Source organism: Harpia harpyja, chromosome 6, assembly GCF_026419915.1.
Source record: "Harpia harpyja isolate bHarHar1 chromosome 6, bHarHar1 primary haplotype, whole genome shotgun sequence".
NCBI classification, from domain to species: domain Eukaryota; kingdom Metazoa; phylum Chordata; class Aves; order Accipitriformes; family Accipitridae; genus Harpia; species Harpia harpyja.
In genome coordinates, this window is record NC_068945.1 from 67,117,607 (window position 1) to 67,134,939 (window position 17,333).

The window sequence follows — 17,333 nt, forward strand, 5'->3', positions numbered from 1 at the left end:
AACCTTCACTGACATAAAAGCTGCCACCGCACGCCCTTCACCCCACGTTTTTTTCCAGAAGAGCCAAGCTGGATGGCAGGATCTGTCCCTCTGCCGCGATGAGTCCCCCATGACCTTGGCTAGCCGGGGTTACCGAGCCAGCAGCCCAGAGATTTCCTGTTAACGCCGCACGGAGGGCTCCACGTTTCCTTGGGATCCTTTGTGTGTCGGTGCTATTTCGGGTCCCACCTTTTTTTCTTCAGCTCCCCACCCACACCTCCCTCAGGGTGGGGTCTTCCCGGATAATTCAGAGCTCTATATATACACATGCATATACATATGCACCTACCTATATTTATATAGCTGTGCATGCGAGTCGAGCCTTTGGGCATTGACTGGACACGGTGGACTTGGCAGGAGGCTCGGTGCTATTCTTTAGGTGGGGAGAGCCTAGGAAGGGAAGGACACAGCTAACCCTCCCTCCTATTCAAAACTATTTAAAGACTGTCTGGCACGGAGTTTCTTTCCCACCAAATGCCTCCAGTGACGATCTGGCTTTACAGGCTGTGTAATCTGATCAACTTCTATTGTTGGCAAATTCATAATTGCCTCATTATTTAACTCTCCTGAAACAGTCAGTTTTACAGAAAAAGAATATCCATTTTGGCTCTTTTTGTTTTGTTTTGTTTTTCAAGAGCACTGGGACTCGGTTTCCTTTTGAAGAACTTCTGTTCTTCAACAGCTCCTGCTCTTCCTCTCCTTAATATAATACACATGATCACAGGAATCACTGATGAAAGGCACAAACGGTGAGAGATGACCTTTTCCAGTGCTGTCCTAGTGCAGGATTCTCCAGCACAGCATATTTATTACCCAGTGGCCTCTTATATGTAGCTGTGAGCAGCACAAGTAGAGGAGCCTTAACCATTTCCCCCCGAGAGGAAGGATGCTCTTGTAAGCACTATGCACTGGCTCACATCCTTGCTCAGCCACAACCCTCTGAAACAAACCTGGTTACGTTTCTTCACCTCTCCCTGCCTCAGTTTCCCCTGTCTCTACATGCAAGAGTGGACAGATTTCGGATGGAGGAGCTGTCTTCTTTTACGGGCTGGTCCAGCACCTTGCTAAGTGGGGCCCCAACCTTGGTTAGGTGCCAGAGCAATACAAATAATTACTAATAGTAATCCCCACGGGAGTCTATTACATTATGGTTCAACTTCCTCCCAAACAATTGCTCCTCTTCCTTGCTTTGTATGTTCTTCAAAAGAAGCGGCTGCTGTGCTTTAGGGCTGGGACACCAGCCGCGGTAAACATACACCCAGCGTTCCTGCTCAGCTGGGCCTGGGCAGCAAAAAGAAGATAAATCCGATTTAAGACAATCACATTGCGGGCAGGAAAAAAAAATTGAGGGTTTAATGGAAATGGCAACCTAGCAGCACTAAACAGCATTTATCCTGAGAAGTCCCTTAGGGCACATTTATTCACTATTTACAGGATGATCTTATTCAGAATGGCAATAAGAGCAAGAAATGTCGAGAGCAGAAGTGCCCACTGGTCTCAGGGCTCAAAACATCTTCATTCAGAGAGCGGTGAGGGTCCTGACACTGCAGGAGCACTCAGTTGAGGGAAGCAGTGATTTGCTGTGGACTCATAGCTTCATAGGGTGTGTGGGCCAGGCAAATTGTCCTTGTAGGGTATACAGGGTATAGGAGCACCCCAATGCCATAGGTTTAGGTGCAATATCAAACTCCTATGGGAGCTGGGAACCCAAAATATCGAGTCTCCAACAAAAGGTGGGATGGTAATGCAGAGAGGCCATCCCAAAGTGGTTTGAGCTGGGTCATGTTAGAGCACAGCGGGCTTTGGGTGGGCTCTCTTGAGGGCCTTGGTTCCTCATTCAAACAGTTAGCTTGCTCTGAAACACATGCTGGCACTTGTCTGAGGAGGTTTTTCCATTGCCAGGACCAGGAATTTAGGCCTACGCATCAAATCGCAAGGTGGAGAAGGAAGAAGGGTCTTGCTTAATAGTTGGCCAACTGGCCTGACTTAATGCTGACAAAGAACAACGTGCATTTTGGTCACCCCTTCCAAGATAGAGCCTGCAATGGCTTTAATTAGTCAATTAAATGTGGCTTTGTCATAGGAGATGAGACACAACCGGGATCAGCCAGCTGGGTTCTTGGCTGCTGAATGACATTGTCTTTCCAGCCCAATGACCTCATTGTTATGACTCAATAGGGGAACAATGTTGTCCACCCAGCAGCCCAGCAAGGAGTGAGATTCCTCTGTGGTTACAGCTGAGCAGAAGAGCATGGGAAGTTGTGGGATGTCACCAGGTCGGGGATGCAGCGCTTTGCACTCAGTGCAAGCAGGCTGCGGTAGGTTTTAATGGCATGGTTGCATGTTGAGAAATTCCATCAAATCATATAATATATAATACAAATATAGCATGCAACAGTGGTCACGTTCAGCTCCCCAAAAACTCCCTGGACAGGTAGGTCCAGGTAGTGAGTTTAAGCATGAAGAGACTCACCGGTTAAGGAGGAAAATCCTAAATGCTATCTAGTGGAAAGGAGAGCTTGCAGCGCTTACAGCCAAGGTGGTCTGGATGGAAAAGACCCCTGCCCATGTCACCTTTTGAGCTCAGGTCTTCACTGACGTCTCCCTGCCACCGAAACCCTTCTCTCCAGGGCAGTGTCTGGCGGTCGTGCCACAGGGCAGGCCACGGCAGGGCAAGGGAAGGGAGCAAAGGAAGCAGGAAGGAAGAAGGAGCTGCATCCCCTCCCTGCTGTTAATCATCCTCCTCTTTCTCCTAAAAGAGGCCGGCAGGTCTGCAAACCCAACGTTGGGCTCCCACCTTGGAGAGAACTCAGGGAGGTGACCAGCAGCTCTGGGTGCAGGAGGGGGACGCGGGGCTGGGCTTCATGGTAATATCCAAATTACTCTGCTCCCGGGACGGCGGAGACCGGATCCTGCTTTTGGCTCAGCAGCGAAACTCTGACACATGAGCTTGGATATTTCCTTTAGAAAACCGAGCTGGAGTTGTGGTGGGGTTGGAGATGGGAGAAGAAGGCAGGGACTGCAGGTCAGGTCCGTGATGGGACCCGCAGAAAGTCATCAGCAGAGCAGAGGAGAGTGAGGGAGAGGGCTCTGAACTGCGATTCAGTGGGTGCTGCTGGTTGTAACCCTGGAGCTGCGGAGTAGGTATGGGGAGAGTGAGGGAGAACAAATGCAGCCCCATGTTGGGGATGTGCTACACTGGTGAAGGCTGCGGCTACCTGAACAGCTCTGTAATGTTTGCAAGTGATCACTGCCAAAGCAAGGCATGGCTTTGCTACAAAAACTACACTATTTTATGAGATACAAGAAAACCAGCATTCCTGATTATGGAAAGGCAGAAGAGGCAACTGAAAAATTCCCACACAGACTTGAAATCCACATTTGGAGAAGCACAATCAGATGTGCATAAAGACCCTCCTGTTGCCCTGAGCCCCATCTCATCCTGACATCTCTGGAAATTATTGTCTGGGCAAAATGCTCCTTGACTCCGGTCAGGGCAGCTCTCAGAAATCAAGCCCTGAGACTGCTGACCATGGAGGCAAGAAAGAGCTGAGACATCAAAAGCAAACGGCGACTTTTAGCAACGCTTATTGATGACTCCCGGTAACTGATTGTTGTATTATTGCTTTAAATAATTAATAACTAGCAAGCCTGTCTTCTCCAGATACTGCTGTCTGGTGCAAGCTTGCTCCTGGCCCCTGTTAGCTGGCGTTGCTCTGCTTATCCATCACCAGTTCCCTCCAGTACCCAGACCTCTCTCTATGTGGGCCACAGTGTCACGGATGAGAGGCTGAAATGCTCGAATGATGCAAAACAACAGCACCAGGTCCTTTGCCCAGCAAGCTTCTGCCCATCACAGTAGCCAAATAAATAGAACACGCACGCTGGAAGCCAGGCATTGCATTTTGAGACTATGGACACAGCAGATGGCCAAGTCCTGTGCTGCTGTAGGATTTGAACCAGCTCTCCCAAACGGGAGCAGAACAGTGTTGGAGAAAAGCAAGAAGTGCAGCAAATCCCCATCTTGCAAACAGCCCAGATGCATGGAGGGCTGAACGCACCTACGATGGGGATGAGTTACAGCAGCGGGACGTTTGGCACTGTGCTGCTGCACGCACACACAGACACTCACCCCTGGGAAGCTGGCTCAAATCTTGATCCAATCAGATCCAAAAGCTGATATTTATTACTATGAAAAAAAATGTATTATTCCTCATCTATGTCATCAAGGAGAGGGGTCCTCCTTTCCCCACTCTTGGTAGTTTCATGACGACAGCCATGGACTGAACAGGCTGGGACAATTTGCAACTCTTTGGCTTTGGGAAGTCCAGTGAGGTCCAGGTGGCACCAAGTTACTATAACAAGCCATTCCCTACCTTTTTGGGGGAGAAATGTGGGAAATCTGCCCACAGGCACCTCACACACATCTGTCCGTCTCAGCAAAGAACAGTCTTACTGCTTAAAACAGGAGCTGAGAGATCTGAGGTTCTTTCTCTGCCTCTGAAATAAATTCCTGCGGCAGGAATACTTTTACCTACTTCAGAGATAGGCTGTGAGCATCTGCTCTTGTCAGATTTGGGCAGAGGCAAAATCTTATTACCCCTTGCTCTCTCCTGTCGCTTGACAAGATGCATGCCTCTGCTCAGACCGAGCCGAAATCCTTGCAGAAACAGCTTGTGGGCTGCACTTTTCTTACCCTTCCCCAAGCCCCCTGCTGCGACAAGCATCAGCCTTCAGGATGGGAGTAAATAAATAAATAAAGTGCAATCCTAAACGCACTCTCCAAAAACCAGCTTCAAAGCCAATTCACCTGCAGAGGTTTCCTAGCTCTGGTCCCACTCGCCCATCCACATTACCAGCCCCTTTCTTCCAGTGCCTCAGGGTAGCAATTTTCCCAGCCAAGACAGAGATAAACCCCAGCCCCAAAACAGCTCATGAGCTGGATTATAAGGAAACCCTTCCTCAAAGGCCAGCTGGGCTGTGTTCACTGGCTCTGGGCAGCCCCCGGGAAAGCAGCTTACATCCCTGCATCGCTGCTGCCGCCCCCCGAGCGAGCCCCTTCCTAATCAGATTGGAGCAGTCCCGCCAGACACGCAAAACGCTCTCACGGAAGACAAAGCGTAGAGCTGCAACCCTCATCCAACAGCTCAAACACAAACACAGCCCCGAAATAGCCGGCATTCCTTTGGCATGGCTGTCCCCCAAGTATTTCTCATCAAATCCGCAAGGCACACGCAGCTTCTTCTTTTGGTGGTTTCCTGACTTTTTTTTTTTTTTTTCCCAGGAGGCTTTTTCCAGGTTTTTATCAGGACTGTTAGTGGGATTTTTCTGCATAGCTGAGAGATATGGGGAGCTGTATGCAGTGGGACCTCATCAACCACCACGCCAGAGCTTGGCTTTGGGTCTTGTCCAAAATGCATCAGCTCTCTGAGGTTCCCCCCTGACTTTCTCACCAGCAAGCATCGTGCTGGGGCTCTGTACCCATCCTGATGCCTATCCAGTTGCTCACGCCATGTCTTGCAATGACGGGAGCTTCTGCACTAGCCAGGGAGTGCGTGCAGAGGGTCCTGCAGGAGCAGGAGCTGCTGGTGGGGCCGAGTCACCTTGCTTCCATCAGAGATGCCGATGAGATGCCGGAATCTCCATTTCTAATGTGATCAGGAGAAGGAGAGCCCTGCTCCTTCGGGGGCTGGCTGTGCCACCGAAAACCCTTTAAAAACTCCCAAGTTTTACCCTGCGCAGTGTCAGCTACCCATGGCCAGACTTCATAATAGAAGCACAAAAAAGACAGATATATTTTTTTTAAGCAGAAAACCATCTCTTTCCTTTATCAACCCATCAGTTTGGTCTTCTGCATTCCCCTCCCTTAGCCTTCACAAAGGGCATTCTTAAAGGACCATACAAAGTACACGTTGACCGTGATGTCCCCTACTTCTCTTGCTGTCAACCCAACCTCACATACCCACTTTTCACTGTCCCCCTCCCACCAGTCCTCCCTCCTTCTTGTTGTGCCACTTTCTTTGCCAAAAGAACAGCTTTTGTTTCCCAACTCGGCTACCCTAAATCGCCCCCCAGCAGCTGAAGCCATGATTTGGAGGACCACTGACATGGGGAAGGTGGACAGTGATGGGTGACAGGCTTTGTGCTTGGTTGTGCAGCCCACAGTGGTGGTTGTATTGGCCATCCTTGCCCTCATTAGGAATTGCTTAACACCACCCCACCCGCTATCAACCTTCTCCTGGTTGGAAAACTCCACAGAAAATAGGGGTTTGGGTGAGATGATAAATTATAGGCCAGCCTTTGAGAACCACTCACCATGGCAGAGCTTCTCTGGAGCATGGCCATCATGGGATATTCCTCCTCCCAACAGCCCAAGAGGGTCTTGGCCTAATGAAACTCAGAGTGAGGGCTGCAGGATCTGGCCCGGGGTCTGAATGATGTTAGTGCATCCTCCACCTTAAGCTGGGCCTAACTGCAGCACATTGGACAACTTTATCAGCCTTAACTGACGTGTCATAGCAGAAGCAGATGCGTCCACACCGTGGAGGTGATAACCCAATAGCTGTAACAGCTATGTGCAGAGCAGTGGTGGCAGGAGTGGCAACTGCGATCATCTCGGTGGCAACGGATGCTCTCGGCAGCTTGCTGCTAAATGAAGATGTCCTTTGAAAAGGGTGTCCTGTGGTGAGGAGCTCAAGACACTGCACCAAGGATGTGACAGTTGTCAAGATTTTTTTTTTTTTTCCCTTCTTTTTTTCCCCTGTGATTGTTGCCTTAAACGGCAATGTTTGATTTTTCAGGTTTGTTGGAGAAAATGCTCTCATGTTGGATCAGCAAGGAGATGCATCTAAATAGGCTGGGTGAGGGTATCCAGGCTTCACCAGGCTTTGCAGAACTGCCTATTAGTAGTGTTTTACTTTGGAAAGAAGAGGGGGAGTTAAGTTTATCACTGCCATCCTCTCGAGACTCCCATGACAGGCATGCAGTGTAGATGGAGGTCCACCAGGATCTGCTAGGCTACGTTGCTCTCCTGGACACAAGAAAGATTGCTCCAAGCTGGCCTTGTCCCATTGAAAAAGGGTGTGTGCACTGCCATGGGCCACAATCCATCAAGACCAAATCTCCTTCTAATTTGTGAAAGGCTAGATTTTATCATCTAGCACCAAAGAGAAGATTAAATATATTGCAGCAGGACTAAACCCAACCAGGACACCCATGGCACTTCGGGAACTTGGATTTTCCAACACTAAATAGGACTGGATTTGGATGTGAGACAAAAACAGGGCAGCCAGTTAAAGGAAGCCTCATTAATTCTTCCTTTTCTTTCCTTTAATTGCTGTCTGTCCACACTTGGGCAGATATGCAGGGTACCCAGACACTAAGCATGGGGTTCTTGTGCCTTCAGTTAGATGGTCAAATGTATAAACCCCAGCTAGGCATTTAAATTCCCTCTGCAGATCAAGGAGAGACACATTCAGCCACTCCATCAATAGTTAATTCTAAGCTGCGAAAACAACTGGAAACTGGCAGCTGAAAAATAAAATTACTTCCTCTCCCATTTTAAACAGTAAAAGTGAGTTTTAAGAGAATGTCTCCTGTTTATTCAAAACGCTCGAGGGACATGAAACAATTCATTTCAGTCACTAACTCCATCAAAGACTGACGCTTGAGATTTGCTCAATGAATTGCTTAGCATTAAACTCAAAGTATGTTGAAAAGTTTATGCGCTAGGTATCCAGGCCCTTGGTTACTTCATATACCTTAAAGGAATTTTAAATGCTCTTTTATATCTGTCAGTTTAACAAAAATTTCCTCTACAAGTAGAGTGATTTGCACCAATAAGCCCAAAAATCAGTATTATTCATCATTACCTAGGAAGACTTAAAAGATGCATAAATTAGAAATCAAAATAGAGCAGTGGCAGGCTATAAAACTGCTTAAACAAATATGTTCGTAGTGTGTCCACCTGGTTAGAAAACACAGTTGAAAGGCAAGCGTGGGCTGTAAATCTCCAAGTTTTACAATGAGCAACCGAGGAGAATGAGCCCTGCTTAAGGGATATAGCTATGAATTGTAAATGAAAAACATGATTAAAATCAAATCATTCAAATTAAGACTTTCTTCTTCTGTATTTTAAATCGTGATTAAAATTCATAATTTAAGCCACATCAATTTAAATCAAAGCACCCTGCCATAAAATGAGGTTTTGAACCCTTTGTGAGGCTTTAATGAGAAAAAAGGACGTTCTCCTGTTGAATGCAGTTAATGGAGATTTATTGGTACCATTCATGGGTAGGAACTACCTTAGAAGCCTACATAATTGCATAGACTGAGAGTCTTGAGGGCTTTTTTTAGCTGTCTGGGAAAATTTTAAGGAAACAAAATAATTTTCTATACTAGGGTGTTGTAATAAGCTCAAAACTTACTTTTCTGCAATATTCCACAGCACTTTTCAGGACAGGAAAATTTATCACTTGTGCCAAAGAGGTCAGCATCTCTCATTGCTTTTTTGGCATGGGAATTACGCCGAGGCTTGGGCGAGCGTGGAGGTGATGATCTCGAGAGCCACCGAGGCGGGCTGAGATTAACTCCTGCATGCTTGAAAAATGGGGTCAAGGGTGTGATTTTTCACTTGCCAGCTTCACGGCCGATGCCATGCCGTGTCCCGTTTCGCTCATGTTTTGCCCTGGTTGTCTCTTGGCTGGCTCAGGCTTTGCCGGGAGCCCCATGGCAATTGCTGGTTCATCCCATTTGCAGCACGTGCATCGCTGCTGCCCAGCTTTTCATTGCCATGCGTGATTTTGGTGTGCTTAAGGCATTGCTTTGATTTGGTATAAATTCATGTGCCCTTTGCGAGAGGCAGTGGAAAGCACAAACACTTCATAGCATCTGTCAAACCAGATCGGGGGATGGATCCGTCCGAAAACTAAACCAATATTAGAAGAAAAAAATTTAAAAAAGGAAAATAAAACGAGAAGGGGTTGTTTCATGCATTTACTGCATGTTGCTACTTTCTCCAGGTTGCCAAGAGAAACCCATAGGAACAAATTTGTATTTGTTTATTTGTTGTTTTTATTTGTTTAGGCTCCGAAACTAAATCAGGTCACCAGCAGCTAGAGAGTGGGAAGAGGGCTGAAAAAATGCGTGAATGAGAATGCTGGTTTTGGAGTCGTGCAATCGCAGCCTGGTTTGAGGATGCTCCTTATTAGCTGGCCTAGTACCTGGTAGAAAACTTGCTTCCCTTACCTGTGCTATACCATTTCTTCTGTTGCTTAATAAATTAGAAAAGTCCAACAAGGACAACTTTAACTGCTTATTTAGTGTGTATATATATATTTATATATATACTATATATATATATCCAGGACCTTGGTTACTTGATGTTATTCCAGTATAACCACTGCTAACTGGATCCGTGCTGGGGAGTACAGTGCATCGCTTTAACTTCTCTGCTTTTTCTCATAGTCAAGGCATCCAGTATCTTGATAAGCAGCGTATAATAGTCACCCTGAGAGCTATCCATTTTCCGCAGGCTGCAGCAGTATCATTTAAACTTTTCCGTTTTTTTCCCCATTTGCGTACGTGGTGGAATGTCTTATCTCACCCTCCTGCCTTTAGACTCCAGGGAGGAGAAAAAAAAAAAAAAAAAAGTGGTCTTTGCTATTAGGTTTCAAAGAAGGACTTTCTCAAACACAGTTTCTCCAAACCCTTCTGCAGAGTCTTTCAAGTCCCCTTTGTCAAAGTTAGAAATCTGGCATTTTCTCTTTGCCTGTAACTAGCAGAAGCCACTTACTTAGAATAAATGTCTGACAAGGTTGTCTCCTCATTTCTCTACAATAGATTTAATATATCTTTAAGTACTACAGCTTAATAACTCTAAGCCAATGTCTACCTCCTCCTCCAGTTAAATTTACGAAAATCAATTAAGGCTGAGAAAGAAAATTTCAGCCTTTGCCTTTAATAACTAAGGCCTTATTCTTCCACTGCAAAATGACCTTCTTCCTCCCTTTCACCAGTTTCATGAGCCATGTGGCATAAGACCAAAGCCCCCTGCACACAGAGCTTGTAAGACAGAGAAAAAGCTGCTGGATTAATCCAATTTTTATTAAGGATGCTAAGAATATGAGCCAGACCTCAAAGCAACATCTAAAATAGGACTAACTCTGAAATAAAAAATTACCTTTTCCATTTTGGAGGAGGTTTTAACGCAGATCCTATCTGCCTATTTCTAAGGCATCTGTCCTGCACCTGGCTTCCAACACAGACTTGGTTTTTAAACCCAAAGACCGTGTTCTTCTTATCTGCCTTTCCATTTTGCAGCCTTTAGGGTGCAATCCTGACCCACCACCAAGAAGTTCTTCCAAATCCTGAAACCCATATTTTTAGGCAAATACAGATACTGTTATGCTACACAAGGGTTTCCACGGGCAGATCCTGGACTTTTTTCGTGTAACGTCAGACCCTGTTGGGGACCATGTATGGAGACAAACATCTGTAGCGGCCAAATCATCCCAAGACATATCTGAATTTTCTTCAGGACGTGCCCCCCTCTCTCTCTCTCCACTAACAGCAGCTGGATTCAAGGACAACTCAGCTCCAACCTTAAACACCTGGGTTAAGTATCTGCACCTACATGGGGTTACCTTGGGTCCTTCAGTGGGAGGAAAAAGCAACTTGCCCACAACTGCAGAAGAGCTGGCAACGCCAGGACTCCCGATTTTCCCTTCCTTTGCAAGACAGCTCATCCCAGCTTGCCCAAACCAGAGCCCATCCCCTTTCTGCTGCCACCCAACCCCAGCACTACGCCAAGACACAGGACCTGGGACATTACGCACAAGCGGAGCCAGGCTGAAAGCCAAATCTCAACCCGGCATGTTGCCTTCCCGCAGCTGGTTTATTGCAGATGCACATCTAAAAGCAGGTGCTTCAGCGAAGCCGAATTCCGGTCACCCAAAATAAAGGGTCATTTTCCTTCGTTACCTCTTCTGCTCTACGCTGGGCGTTAAGGCATTACACTGAGTTAATTTTAATAAGTCATTTGCATTCTCCCTATCTCCTTGCAATACTTTGTCACCAAACTGTCACTGGCGTCTGCTGAGCGGTCCTGGCCTGCAGCCAAGCAAGCTGTGAGACGTACGTTATTTAAGGGACAGAAAAGGTGCCTGCAACGTGCAGAGCAGCGTGCGCTGCAAAGATGCAAAGGTTTGCAAAGCAGCCACATTTATTGATGAGAAAAACTTCAGCGACAAGACCTGGGACCCAATAAGCAAATGATCAATGGAGGATATTGGTGCCTTTGGGGTTTGGAGCAACTTCATTCCATCTCTTGAAGAAGAGGGGATTTTTTTTCTCTTTAGGGTTGATGGGACATCCTGGCATTTGCTGTTTCCCAATGGCTTTCAGCAATATTCAGTACTGAAGGCTGACTCTGAGACACACTATGGCTCAAATCAAGTGAATATGTGCATGCAACCCTCAAGAAGGTCACCCCAAATAAGCCACCACAGAGCTTTGCACTCTCAGAAGGCAGTAACATTACTCTTGGCATTTTCCAGGACTCCCCCAGGCACTCACTATTTCTACCACTATTTGCAATTCAAAGCCAGCAGCTAACTTGAAGTGGGCTAAGTCATCCTCTAAGGAACCTGTCCCTCTCCCTTGGCTGTGGAAGGAGGTGAGGACACTTATACCCATCACCTGGAAGTTTAGCTAGAAGAAAAATACCACCCCATCAGCATGGCCCCAAGTCGTCACATTGTAAAGGGGTAGAAATGAGCAGTGCAAAGTCAGCAACTCCTCCTGAATCACAGCACAGGGTTGAGCTCCAAATGTCCCAGGTGTCATGGTAAAAGCCCTCTAAATGTGACTTGTGACTTCTCCCCTTGCAGCATCATGAAGTTGCTTCTGGCCATGGAAAGCTGTTGTTGCATTGCAGCCCCCTGCTCGCCATCAACGAATAGTTGATGCTATTCGTAGTGCAGCAGCCCTGGAGACCCCAAATGAGAGGATCTCCCCATCCCTGAGCGCTCACCACGTGGTCTCTCCACCAAACAGCACGTAGTCTAAGCAGACACATGCAAAACAGAGAGAGAAACTGCGGCACAGCCAGTCCTTTAAACAGCATTTCAGCTCTTCAGTTCATAGCAGCATATCATATGTGATTTTTGTACAACAAGGAAGATCATCTTTTTCTCCCCAGCTCTGTCTACCTTCTCAGGCAGGGCTGTTTAGCTCAAAAGTAACATGGTTTTGGATATAGGCTAGTCCCCATGCTTAGGCACCCCGAAACTGGAGCTGTGATACAGGCAGAGCACATCCCTCCTGCCTCCACTCAGTTTTTAGTGGATCTACATATTCCCGAAGGACCTCCAGAGCAAAACACCACGAGGCTTCAGCCCAGCGCTACGACAGACAAAGACTCAATTAGAGCTGTCAAAAACTGATGAAGCTCGGACAAACTGTCCCTGTCCCTCCCAAATAACAAAGAAGCAACAGGAGAAAGCACCTCACCCTGGGGCGTGGGTCACCATCACGCCAGGCAGTTCGGGGAAGAAGACAGGGATTTTTTTTGGTTAAGCCTCAACGGCACACGGAAAGGGTTTTGGGGGACATGGGTGGTGCATCCCCAAATCCCACCATGCAGTAGGACCTGCAAGAACCCCCCATGCAGACTCAGGCTCGAGCCTGGTTGTCTCACAAACTGCAAGAGAAAGACTCAGTGGATTTTCTTGGCAATCCCAGGACCAAAGGCACTGCTCTCTGCAGCGTGGACTGTTTGCTGAAACCCTGGGGGTTGTGGTGAACTGAGAACAGGTATCTGGAGAACAACAAATGCCAGATGACTGTATGCATCATTTACAATAAAAAAAAAAGAAAAAGCAAGGTTTGGTCGGGAGCTCTCTGTGAAGAAAAGGGTAGGCATTGCAAGAATTCAGAAACAACATCCTTAGGTGGAGATTGGCCAGTTATGGAAGAAGCTGTGCATGTAAACAGGTTTTCGACACGGAAGTTGACAGAAGCATGTGAAAACGCTTCGGAGGGTTTGCGAGATTTCACATGCCTGCACATGGGGAATGGACCAAACCGGGCTACCCGGATTCCTGCAAAGTTCAAACCCTCTCGTGATGTTCGGCTCTTGGCAGAGCTGAGGGTGGCCGTCTGTCATGCAAGCGTGCTGTTGGGCTGGGAGCAAGACTGAAGGAGAGACGGATACTCAGGCTCACAACCTGCACGTTTTCTGCCTATGCGTCGCTCCCCATCGGCTCAGCAGCTGGGAGGGAGGAATTTCTGCACATCCACGGGTCGGTTGTTTGCTACGTGCTTGGACCACCTGGAGATGTAGCTACTGAAGGCACCTGAGCTTGGAACTTGAGCCCCCCCTGTAGCACAGAGCAGCTCAGCTGGGCGTTATGGTGGGATCTCACCTCCCCAGGGCATCACCCTGTAAGGATGAAGCCCCACTCGCTGCATCCTCCCCGGCCCCGCAGAGCATCAGGGGGCTCTGGGTGCTGCGGTGGGTCCTTGGGGACAGGGCAAAGGGGCTACCCAGTCCAGCATCGTGGAGAAGGGGGGCAAAATTCAAGGCAGGTGCGAGCAGGTGGGAGGGATGCGGTCCTGCACCTAAACCCCAACAGCTTCTCTCTGCTCTCGTATGGTGTTATAACACCCAGAGTAACAGGGGGGCTGTTGCACAGCCTGAGGGATCCTCGCTGGCTATAATTAAGCTCCACCAGTCCCCATGGCCTGAGCCGCCAAACACCCCAGAGCTGGTGTCAGCAGGCTTAGGTCTTTTAGAGGGTGCAGATGGGGAGAGAAAATGCGTGATTTATAGGGCAAATAATAACCAAAGCGCAACCCCAGCCTCCCTGCAAATGCTGAGAGCAGATATTTCCAGCCGGTCTCCCATCACTGCCGACATGAATGATCACCAGCCTCCTCGTCATAAGCCTTTAAAGCAACTCTCTGGAATTAAATCAGTGTATTGCATGGTTCCAGCTCCTTTCATCCAAGGATCTTCAAGTGCTTTACAAACAATTCGTTAATTAAGCCTTCTAAACAGACCCATGGGGTATCATTACTGTATCTGCTTTGCCACTGGGGAATCAAAGCCATTGCACTGCTAAAATGGCTTGCAAAAAGGTTGCAAAAATCTTATCGAAGTTCCTCCAACAGCAAATACATAAGAAGACATGCTCCGCTTCGATGCTGATCCTAAAACTCTCTGGTTAACAATTTTTTTCTCCTCCTGTAGACACGGCCGCAATTGCCTGCTCCTGCCCGTGTGAAGATTAGTATTCAATGGATAAAATGGATTTTAAAAAATGCACATCTTTGACAGCCTGTCTTGGACAAACACAAACTCCCAGTACCAGGGAGCCAGAGCAGCTTTGGGAATGAAAAGGGGTGTTTTGGCAACAAGGATTTAAAACCCATCAATCTGTGGTTAGCTTTGAGCTAAGCAAAGGGTTGATCTCCGGTAAAACCCCTTCCTGCCTTTTTTGCCCCCAGGACAGGTTTGAGCTGTGGCTCTTTCTAATCATCTGAGGATAAAAAGTATCGGTTTTCTCTTCCTGATGTAATTTTGCTATCATACCCCCTGTGGGATAGAAGATCTAATATGGGGAAAGAATAAATAAAATGAAGTGTCCTGTGAACACGATGTAATGGGTAACTCCGAGCCCCTCGCAAGCTGGTTGAATTTAAAGATGTTATGTGCCCGATGTCATGTTTGCTGCATCTCTTGTACGCACTGGTTGTGCCTTATCTGAGGCTGATTTTATTCTGATTTACAACAGGAGAAATTAGGTGGGATCTCTGCAGAATCAGAGGGTTGGGATGATATGAACCTCGAAGCCAGTATTTCTAGCAAAACAGCCGTACCCAAAATAGCTGCTTTTAAAAACTTCAGCAACCTTGGGCTCAATTCTGCTCTGCCCCACACACAACGGTGTCACCTTCTTCCTCATGACACCTAAAAACATGCTTCGAAAACCCAACTCTCTGCTCACCCACCCATTTCACAACCAATTTAAACAGAGCAAATCACGCGGGCTCCATCCCAATTACTATTTTTTAAGATACCAAAAATCTTACAGTTTCACTTACAAACACAACTTCTTCCATTTTAGGGGGTACAAAAAGATGAATTTTAGGCTTTAACTCAGATGATTGCAGCAGATACCAGCCTCAGAGTTAAACACTGCTGGGACTCCAAGCCCAAACACCCAGCAAAGAGGGATGCCTGTTTTGGCCCCTAAGGAAGAAAATCCTGGTGCCAATACCCAGGAAGCAACATAAAAGTGCCTCTAAGGAGCTTATTTCAAAACTTAAGAGCAGCAACGAATGGCAGAAAACACTGTTTTGAAGGATTTAATCAAATAATTTCAGAGAAAAATGTAATAGGATCACTTGAGAGTGCTATAGAAACAGGTGCCCCCCGTCATCCTCCCCCTAAAAGCCTGTTTTGTACCGATCCCAGCATATTTATCAGCCCATTTTGAAAAACAGAACAAAACCTTCTGAGAAGGCAAAGTCAGCTAAACTCAGCTACATTCTGGCTGGCACAAGAAAAATTGCATTAGCAGCTCCCACTTTATGCCAATATTAATGAGGCTGAGGCTTCTTGGCTTTTAATGGGAAGAGAAATCTTCTCTTTTAAAGCCCACGTTGGCATCAGGGGGAGATGGACCTGCTCGCCCACCAAGCCGCAGCACCGCAAGTCCCGAGAGGAGCAGGAAAAAACCAGGCAGGCAGAGATTTCAGCCAGACCTCTGTGAATTCACCCCATAGTTAAACCTCCAGGGCCCTGCCTCCACTTGGGCTTTTACCTCCGGAGTGTCGCTCAGCTTTTGTTACCTTGAATAAAAGCACATTCAGCTCAGCAGAGGCTCTGCTGGGAGATGTGACCCAGAGCAAGATTTCACCTTCTCTTATTTGATTTGATTTGATTTGATTTCTTTTCATTTTTATTTTATTTCCCCCCTTCCTCATCTTCCCTGAATACAGTGAGGAAATACCCCACTCCTCTACCTTTATTCACTTTTGAAACAATCAGTGCATTTCCTTTCCCCACTACTTTTCGGTGCTGTTTATGGCCATCTCTCCAACAAAACACCCCGCCAAAGAACTAGACGTCCCGCTTCATCACCCACAGCCCTTTCCACAGCACCCTTAACTATCGCAAGACCCAAGACACCGTTTCCACTCCCACTCCCAAACCTCCCCGGCGCGATGCGTCCCTCACGGGTCTACAGCTGCCCCACGGCAAAGGGTCTCCAAAAGTTTACCCTTTTGCCAACTCCACCATCAACTTCCATTAGGGAATTGCTGTCTCCCACCAGTTTTTCCCCCCTCTTTTCCCAGGCCATCTCCACGAACGAGGGGCGAGTGCTCACGTTCGATACGTGCAGCACCTGGCGCGCCGGACCGTTGCAAGAGCGGCCGTACCAAACCGAACCGAAGGCTCCCCCCTCTTTGCTCGATGGGACCCCAAAAGAGGGGTGTGCTTTGCACATCGGTCTCTCAAGAACCCAAAACCCCTGACCGGGGGTTTTGCGAGGGTGGGTGAGGGATGAAGAAGCGGCGTGTTTAGCTCATACCGTCGCATAAAGAAACGAGCACTGCGGCTCTTTGCGCCCCAAGTTGAGCTGCCGTGGACGGTTTGATGTGCTTAGTTTCTAAATAAGAGGGTTAATCACCCTGGATTCAGAAAGCGGGTGGGCACTCAGCATCCCCCAGTTTATTTTCCGCCTTTCAGCCCGATTTGCTTCAAACTAAAGTGGGGAAAAAAAAAAAAAAAGGCGGGGGGAGGCGAAAAGGCGAAAGATGCTCGAAAGGTGGGGTGGTGGGGGGGGGGGAAAACCCAGCAAGGCGAAGGCAAAAAAAGCAAGGCAGCTGAGGAAAGGGGGGGGAGAAGCTGGCACTTACCGAGCAGCAGCAGCAGCAGCAGCAGCGGTGCCCGCATGGTGCCTCGGCCCGGCCGTCCCCGCCGCCGCTCCCGGAGCTCTTTCTCCCCGGCGGGGCGGCCGCTGCCCTCCCCCGGTTCCCGGTTCTCGGTTCCCGGTCCCGTGTGTCCACTGTCCCCCCCCCCCAATTCCCCTTCTCTGGCTGCCGGGGGAGGTGCACGGCGGCCCCGACCCGCCTCCGCCTCCGCCCTCCCTCCGGATCGGGAGGGAGAGAACGCGGGGGGGGGGGGGATGGAGGGAGGCTACAAGGGATTTGGGGGGGTCGTCGGGGTGGGGGGGGGATTTGTGGTTCTTATCTGCATGGGGGGGGGGGGGGTTTGGTTGGGATGG

At 48.1% G+C, this 17,333-nt stretch overlaps 1 protein-coding gene across 1 annotated transcript in view; it reads right to left on the reverse strand.

Moving 5' to 3' along the window:
* The window catches only part of PODXL (podocalyxin like), a 46,154-nt gene extending 29,039 nt beyond the window's left edge, over positions 1-17,115 (reverse strand). Inside the window, exon 1 of the mRNA XM_052789599.1 lies at positions 16,966-17,115. Within this exon, the coding sequence (XP_052645559.1) occupies positions 16,966-17,002 (37 nt within the window). The 5' untranslated portion in view covers positions 17,003-17,115. The remainder of the gene's footprint in view (positions 1-16,965) is intronic.
* Between the last annotated feature and the right edge of the window lie 218 nt (positions 17,116-17,333).